This window comes from Microtus pennsylvanicus, chromosome 2, assembly GCF_037038515.1.
Source record: "Microtus pennsylvanicus isolate mMicPen1 chromosome 2, mMicPen1.hap1, whole genome shotgun sequence".
NCBI lineage: Eukaryota > Metazoa > Chordata > Mammalia > Rodentia > Cricetidae > Microtus > Microtus pennsylvanicus.
Genome location: NC_134580.1, coordinates 147,827,758 through 147,836,159, shown reverse-complemented (window position 1 = coordinate 147,836,159; position 8,402 = coordinate 147,827,758). Strand labels below are relative to the sequence as shown.

Below are 8,402 nucleotides of genomic sequence, written 5' to 3'. Positions count from 1 at the left end.
CTGAATCTCTTCAAGCATCCTCAAGAAAATGCAAACCGACCCATTTTGCAGCTAAGGAAATTGAGGCTCAGAGTTCCGTGCAATCACCTAAGGGCACACCGAGGGAAAAAGTTGAGCCTCGGTTGGTCAGCTTGCACCCATACTCTCTCACAGACCCCCAGGGCCTGAACTGAGCTGGGCCATCCCATGTCACCCTCAAATCCTACAGGGCAGGACATCGATGAGGTACAGGAAGACCCTGTTGCCACGTGTCTGAGGCTGTCATCTAGGAATGACAGAGGAGCTGGAGGTCAGCCTGGAGTCATTACTGCAGCAGTGACATGGGACAGAGCTCCGGCCTCATGTGGCCCAGACCTCCTGGCGTGGACACAGATCAAGGGAGCCATTCAGGCCCATGAGAAGCCCAAGGCTCTGGTTCAAGAAAACAACCCTGCTTCTCTTAAAAGGGAAGGGAAGAGTGAACCCCAGCCCAGGTGTATGCCCCTGGTCTCAATTTTGCCACCTGAAAACCAAGGCCACCCTGGGGGATTGTGGATCTGTGGAGGAAAGGGGAGGGAGTGGCCCCGGGTATCTAACAAGTGTGGGAACAGCCAGCTGCTGGGTGTGGCGAAGGAGGCTGCAGTGATCTGCCTGCTCCCTGAAAGGAAAACACACTCTGGGGGGGAAAGTGCATAACCGCAGGGCGAAGGCACCGTATAACACACCATATAAAGTTTATGGTTTGTTTAGACTCTTCTGGAACAACCAATAAGCCAAGTAAGCAGAAAAGACCCAGGAAGAGCTCAGGCTGACCCTGGGCCAGCCCCGCGATCTCCCTTCCCAGGTAGCGTAGGGCGCAGCCAGCCACTACGTGGAGTCCGCGGGAGTGCAAATGCTCTTCCTTCTGTTTCCCCACCCCCACCCTCTGGGCCCATGGCAACCGAGAAAAGTGTTGCTCACGAAGGGCTTAAAGGAGAAGACCTGTGCCCGTCCACAGGGCACTTATAGAGAAGGCTAAGCCCCTAAGCTCAAATTCTCACTAAAACTCCTTAAACCCTCTGGATCCAGCTGTCTGCCCGGAAAGCTGCTAAAGAGCGCCAACTTGTGGCGCCAATGACTCAGCACATGGGAAACCAGACACTGCTTTCTCTCCTTCCTGTTCCTGCTCCCACCCCCTTCTGGTCCCCTACTCACTCCCAGCTGGTGACCCCCAGCCAAATTTTGTCCTTCCTTCTTTTTTTTCTTCAGTTCTTTCTCCTGTCAAAGGCAGTGCCATAGACTCCCCCAGGGTCTCAGAGGAGCAGGATTAAACCCCAAGGTATTTAATCAGAGCTATCTCCTTAGCGTTCAAGTAAAAAGAAAAAAGCAAAGCCAATGAAATTCACTTTTTCTATAAAAGTTTATTTTGCAATTTTTCCCCCCGAGAAGTGGTCAAGATGCCTATTTCAATTATGTAAAGAAAAGTAAGGAAGGGCAGTGTATAAAAATAACTTAAACATACATACTAGCAACAAAGCAACACGTATCTCTGGTTACAACAGCAGATAATCTTGCCCAAGATTTTCCCAAAGGTATTAAATATTTTGTAGACAATGGGACAGACAGGCACACATGTCTCACACACATACACACACGCACACACACATACATACACAGAGAGACACACATATATACAACTCAAGTATGTTTTCTGTGCATTTGCGCTAACCGCTACAGCTAAAGTGAAAACCTGGATTCCTGAGTGACCTTGAAGTGGAACCAAAACCTGCTTCAATGTCAGAGCAAACTTTGGAGAGCGTGCTGTGATTTCCCCACCCACCTCATTTGCCCCTCACCTGTCCTCTGTGCTACTCCATTGACTACTAAAGGTGCCCTTCTGATCTACTCAACCTCGTGTTAGCTATCTCAAAGCTGGGGCAGGCTGGCTTTTTCCTGACTCCCAGTGCTGGGAAGCGGTGACTCAAAAGACGCCCCAGTTAGTACTACATCTGGCTGATTCTTTGTTTCAGGGCTTGGAGTTCCCTCTGAATTTCGTAGGGGAGATCAGCATTGACTTGGTCTTCCAGGTACTTGCTGATCTCCTCCACCTCCTTCTCCCAGAACTCCTTGGAGATCCCTAGCAGCTCCTCCATGTTGACGTTCCCCAGGCCTTTCAGGTTCAGGGCGTTCTCCTTAGGAATGTAGCCGATGGGTGTGAGCTTGGCACTGTCTTCCCCTTCAATCCTGTTGAACATCCACTCCAGCACCCGAGAGTTCTCGCCAAAGCCCGGCCAGAGGAACTTGCCGTCTTTGTCCTTCCGGAACCAGTTGACGTGGAAGATCTTGGGCAGCTTGGCTGCCGGGCGCTGGGCCATGCTCAGCCAGTGAGTTAGGTATTTGCCGAAGTTGTAGCCAAAGAAGGGCCGCATAGCGAAGGGGTCGTGCATGATGACCTTGCCTGTTGCACAGAGACCACCGTTTACCTCCGACCCCATCATGCCAGATTCTCTCCCCTCTTCCCCCATGGCAGACACCGAGAAGAGGGCTAGAATTGCCCTTCTTGGGGTCTGTGGCCAAGACTTTGACTCACCCTTGTGTTCTGCAGCAGCCGTGGCCTCTGACCTCATGGCCGCTCCTACAAACACCCCATGCTGCCAGCTGAGAGCTTCGTAGACAAGGGGGACACCTGGAGCAGGAAAAAAAGGTCACTAAAGACTAAGACGTCCAGACTCCCTAGGACTGATGGTGCTGTGTCATTGTTCAACCAAGCAGTAGCCTTCTTTCGGATGAGGAAGTTTCACTTTGTAGCCCAAGATAGCCTGGGACTTACTCTGTAGCCCTGACTAGCCCCGAACTCACAGCAATCCTCCTGCCTCAGCCACCCAAGTGCTAGAAATGTAGGTGTGAGCCACCCTGCCTGACAAGCAGCATTTTCTGTGCAGTTAGTCTTACATCAGCAGAGACAATAAACAGGAGGTCACTAAACCCTGTCACACCAGGTCTCTCGGTGAAGCAGAGCGCTGGCCTATGCTATCTCAGATCACAGACCGGGAAAGACCTCTGAGGAGCAGAAGGCTAGCCCTAGATTTAAACTTGCTCAATTAATCTAGATATGGGAGAGGGAGATCTTTGGAACCAGTTGGGAAAAAGACTCCCTGGATTTTCTGGTATCGCCATAGCCCAGGTGCCCAGCCTGAACAGAAGATGCCTCTCACCTGCAGGTCTACGACCACCAAAAATGATGCCCTCAATGGGTACACCTTCTGGAGACTCCCAGGCAGGGTCGATGATGGGGCACTGGCCAGCTGGGGTGCAGAATCGCGAGTTGGGATGGGCACAGGGTTCATCTACAAGAGAGAGAAATCCCTTAGTGTGTGACCCAGAGGGGTTGTGCCCATAGCCTAGAGCACATGGCCTCTGGAGGGGACTCACTGTCCTGTGGCTTCCACTCCTTGTTCTTCCAGGATGTGATGGTGACACCCGGGGCCAGCGGCTCATCGATCCCTTCCCAGTAAACTCCCCCGTCGCTGGTCTCAGCCACATTGGTGAAGATGGTATTCCTCTGAATGGTCTTAATCGCATTGGGATTCGTCTTCACTGAGGTGCCAGGAGCAACTCCAAAGAAACCATTTTCTGGGTTGATAGCCCTTAAGTTGCCTGGGAAGTTGGAAACCAGAGAAGGGGGTGTGAATTGGAGCCAAGCGTAGCAGAGTTCTTCACACCTTGCCAGGCTAGCTCACGGGCTAATATTTCCTATCTTTTTCTCCCGCTCCCTAAACCATGCAGCCATCCATTTTGACCTGCATCCTGTGGTCAGCTCAGACGCCTGCAGCCTTCCTTCTTCCCTGCTCTTGCAGTAACCCTCCTTTTCTAGCTCTTTATCTATCTTTCGTGTGTGTATATGTGGAGGGGGTGTGGTGTGAGTGTTCCAGGGCACACGTGTGAAGAACAGAGGATAACCTGCAGGGGTCAGCTGTCTCCTTCCACCGTTAGGTCCTGAAAATCAAACTCGAGCCTTCGAGCTTGGCGGCAAGTGCCTTTATCCATACCACAAGCACTGCAATACCCTCCAAAGAGGCATGCAAGCAAGCAAAGAGCTTCTTGTGGCCCTTTCTATCCAGACGGTCCTCACAAAATGCCTATACAAGGCACTGCTGAGGCCTTGTTGGCTCTGCCCTCAATCACTCAATGCCCAGTGCCAGTCACTTAGAAGAAGGTTACAGTGTATCTGAAGCCAACCACTCACCAAGGGTCATAACTACCATCAACCCGACCCAAAGACTCACCTTGGGCATCAAACTTCATCCAGGCAATGTCATCACCCACACATTCGACTTTCCACCCGGGGAGGGTGGGGTTCATCATGGCCAAGTTGGTCTTCCCACAGGCGCTAGGGAAGGCTGCTGCCAGATATTTCTTCTTGCCTTCAGGGTTAGTTACGCCCAGGATCTGCGGGGGTAGGGATCCACATTTAACCTCTAATCTTTGACACACGTGTGTGAAACTGTCACGAGAAATCCTATCACTCGGTATCATTGGTATAGTAAAAGGGAGAGACAAGGGGTATGTGTTTTCAATAAAAACATGGGCCTGTCTTTCAAACTATGGGAGGGTGGGAGAGGAGGGCAAGGAATTAAAAGGAAGACAGGAGAGGAGAGGGGGAGAGGGGAGAGGAGGGGAGAGGAGAAGAGAGGGGAGGCAAAGAGAGTGGAGAACAGGAGAGGAGAGGAGAGGAGGAGAGGGGAGCGGAGGGGAGAGGAGAGGAGAACAGAGGCAAAGAGAGTGGAGGAGAGGAGAGGAGAGTGGAGGAGAAGGGAGGGGAGGGGAGGAGAGGAGAACAGAGGCAAAGAGAGTGGAGGAGAAGGGAGTGGAGGAGAGGGGAGGAGAGGCAAAGAGAGTGGAGAAAAGGAGAGGAGAGGAGAGGAGAGGGGAGGCAAAGAGAGTGGAGAAAAGGAGAGGAGAGGAGAGGAGAGGAGAGGAGAGGAGAGGAGAGGAGAGGAGAGGGGAGGCAAAGAGAGTGGAGAAAAGGAGAGGAGAGGAGAGGAGAGGAGAGGAGAGGAGAGGAGAGGAGAGGAGAGGAGAGGGGAGGCAAAGAGAGTGGAGAAAAGGAGAGGAGAGGAGAGGAGAGGAGAGGAGAGGAGAGGAGAGGAGAAGAGAGGGGAGGCAAAGAGAGTGGAGAAAAGAAGAGGAGAGGAGAGGAGAGGAGAGGAGAGGGGAGTCAAAGAGAGTGGAGGACAGGAGAGGGGAGGAGAGGGGAGGGGAAGGGAAGAGAGGGGAGGGGAGGGGAGGAGAGGGGAGGAGAGGGGAGGGGAGGGGAGGGGAGGGGAGGAGAAGAGATTGTAATACTGTTACAGTTTAAGAAATGAAGAGCTGTGGTCCCTCCTGCCTGAGGTCTGGGAACGCCCCTAGGATCTCCCCAAAGGTAGATCATCAGATCTCTTCCTTGGGGATCAGGATAAACTGAGGAGTTGCAAAGGAATAAACCCCCAAGGCTACTGTTGCTCGGGTGTGTCTGAGCCCCTTCCAAAGAGATGGGCACTGAAGTTCTTCCAGTCAACTCGGTACCCCTGACTCTGCCCTCCAGTCCTCAGAGATTGGAGAATGTTGGCATGACTCTTCTTTGCCACCCCAGGTCCTCCAAATGTCTGTCCAGGATCTCCTGACCACTTACCAGCATGTGTTCCGCCAACCACCCTTCCTCCTTGGCCAGCCGGCTGGCTATCCGCAGCGCAAAGCACTTCTTCCCAAGCAGCGAGTTCCCGCCATATCCACTTCCAAAGGAGATGATCTCTCTGCGGTCCGGAAGGTGGGCGATCAGGGTCAGCTCGGGGTTGCAGGCCCAGTTATTGATCAAAGGCTCTGAAAACAAACACCACATGAGTGTATGATGTGTATTCCTGCCCAGGTCTCCAGGCTGGCCTTGAACCAGCTATGGAGTAAGGAACTTCCGATCCTCCTGACGCTACCTCCTGAATGCTGGGATGATTGGCCTGTCTCCCCATGTTCAGTTTATTTGGTGTCTGGGATCGCACTTGGGCCTCATGCATGCTAGGCAAGCATTCTACCTTCTGAACCACGTCCCCAACCCCTCCATTTACTTTTGATTTGGAAAGAACATACTTACTTTTTAAGGGAAGAGGGCACCCCACCGAGTGGAGGCACTTGATAAACTCCCCATCGCCCAGGGCCTCCAGCACGGAGGTCCCCATCCGTGTCATGATCCGCATGCTGGCCACCACATAGGGCGAGTCTGTCAGCTCAATGCCAATTTTGGCCAGAGGCGAGCCCAGTGGTCCCATGCTAAATGGGATGACATACATGGTGCGACCTGCAGAGGCAGATGGGTGGGATCACATCAACTTCCGAGTGGTACCCATGGCTGTGTCTTGCCCGACATCATGTGTTCTGTTGCCCACCAGACTCCGGTTTGCAAAACTTAAAATTTTCATAACCACCCCACTTGGTTGCGCTAAAGCCACTTTAAATCCACACTAGTGGAAAGCATCTTATTTGTATTTATTTATATTTTATCTATTTGATATCACTTATTGAACCCACGGTCTTACATGCTCTAGGCAAGCACTCTACCACTGAGCCATACCAGCATCCTGCTTTTCAGTTTTTATTTTGAGACAAAGTGTTAAGTTGCCCAGGCAGGAAGTTTGAATCTTCCTGCCTCAGTTTCTCAATGTCTGGGATGACAGGCCTGAGCCACCAGGACTAGCAGGAAGCACTTTAACAGTCCTGCATCACCACCCATGCAGTAAAACTGGCCAGCACATCTTCACATGTCCACCCTATGCAGCTCAGGCCACCCTCAGGAGCATGAACTGTGTAGTCAGGAAACTGTGAGGCTTGGGGGTTCGGGTCCACTCACCTTTCATGCACCCTGGGAACCTGGTGTTGAAAGCCTTTTCAAAGTCCTCTTCTGACATCCAGCGGCCCAGCTGGCTGAGGCCAGTTTTAGGGATGGGCACAGTGTCTCTCTGCTCCTGAGTGATGATGACCGTCTTGCTTTCGATCCTGGCCACATCCCTGGGGTCAGTCAGAGCCAGCCAACTAAAAAAGTCACAGGAATTCCTTCAGCAAAGCATCCTTAGGGATGTGTCCCTCTTGCCTATGCCAGGCTCTTCCAAGGCTAGCCGGACACAAGGAGATTGTCCATGTTCCTTAAATATGGAAACCAAACCAACAGGGGCTTTTGCTAGACCATGAGCTGGCCATGGGGAAAGGGACCACCTTCCATAGTTGTCTAGAATCTATTGGCTGGCTACGGTAACCTCACAGGGTGTCTGGATTCTGGTCATTCTGCTATGGACTCCCCAGAATCTATTGGCTGGCTACGGTAACCTCACAGGGTGTCTGGATTCTGGTCATTCTGCTATGGACTCCCTAGAATCTATTGGCTGGCTACGGTAACCTCACAGAGTGTCTGGATTCTGGTCATTCTGCTATGGACTCCCTAGAATCTATTGGCTGGCTACGGTAGCCTCACAGGGTGTCTGGATTCTGGTCATTCTGCTATGGACTCCAAGAAGGTGGAACTGGGGAGCCTGAGGGCCAGAGAGTGTGGGTTGAGGGGACTCACCAGTTGTCATATTTCTTCAGCTTGCGGATGACACCCTCCTCCTGCATGTGGTCCAGCAGGCGCCCATACTCCTCCTCAGAGCCGTCACAGATGTGGATATGTTCCGGCTGGCACAGCTGGGCATTGCCTTCCACGAACTCCCTCACCGCCTTGGGCAAGCTGTCGAGGCTGCCCTGGACGACCTTGGCAGAGAAGTCCAGCCCGTTATGCAGCTGAGGAGGCATATTTGCCACTGTGTGTGAGGCAGGGATCCTGGTGTCACCTGAAACAGAGGAAGAGGCTCCTAATCACCGACTCCCACGGCTCCTCCCAGTTCCTCCTGTAGACTTCGCATGAGCTGCACGTGGCCAGGGAGCTGTGTTTGTCAGGGTGAAGAAAGTGAGTCGCCCCATCTCCCATATTTACTGAAGGGTGAGTGAAATGGCCCTACCTACCTTTCCACCTGTAAGAAGGTCTGGATCGGAGATGGGAGGGTGTCTTGCCGGATTTCCTCTGTTGACCGAGGGCGTGTCCCAGAGGGAAGGCCGACTGTGCCGGTGACCAGCCTTCCTCGCTTTAAATACTATACACAAGGCAGGACAGCCCTGCCCCTCAGCTGTACCCGGAGGCTCGCCTCTGACGTAAGGGGCAGGCCCTTGGCTCATAGCCATGGTCAGCGAGGTTTGGAACCGACTTACCACAATAAACCCCGGGGAAGATAATGATTGAACTGCAGTTGTTAATGAATGCTGGGAGGCCTCAGGCCCTTCTGTCCGCCATAGTGAATCCTTACACAACATTTGATTGACTAAACTTTGACCCTGCCTGTTGCTGATGCAAATTACAGGCCCTTTCCTTGATTGGCAGGTAGGGGTCA

At 52.5% G+C, this 8,402-nt stretch overlaps 1 protein-coding gene across 1 annotated transcript; it reads right to left on the bottom strand.

Annotated features, from left to right (window-relative positions):
• Positions 1-1,359: 1,359 nt before the first annotated feature.
• Pck1 (phosphoenolpyruvate carboxykinase 1) lies at positions 1,360-8,069 on the bottom strand. The gene is made up of 10 exons (XM_075963220.1): positions 7,981-8,069; positions 7,547-7,808; positions 6,836-7,017; positions 6,083-6,286; positions 5,630-5,817; positions 4,245-4,407; positions 3,391-3,615; positions 3,174-3,305; positions 2,549-2,644; positions 1,360-2,416 (listed from the first exon to the last, which is right to left on the bottom strand). Exons 2-10 carry the CDS (start codon positions 7,768-7,770, stop codon positions 1,962-1,964), a joined length of 1,869 nt encoding a protein of 622 aa, XP_075819335.1. The 5' UTR covers positions 7,771-7,808; positions 7,981-8,069; the 3' UTR covers positions 1,360-1,961.
• Positions 8,070-8,402: the final 333 nt, after the last annotated feature.

Excerpts from the sequence above, each read along its gene's own strand:
- Pck1 (XM_075963220.1), bottom strand. The coding sequence starts at position 7,770 with ATGCCTCCTCAGCTGCATAACGGGCTGGACTTCTCTGCCAAGGTCGTC. Across the intron at positions 5,818-6,082 it reads GTGCCCTCTTCCCTTAAAAA|AGCCTTTGATCAATAACTGG; the intron begins GTAAGTATGTTC and ends GTTTGTTTTCAG. Across the intron at positions 3,616-4,244 it reads GATGAAGTTTGATGCCCAAG|GCAACTTAAGGGCTATCAAC; the intron begins GTGAGTCTTTGG and ends CCAACTTCCCAG.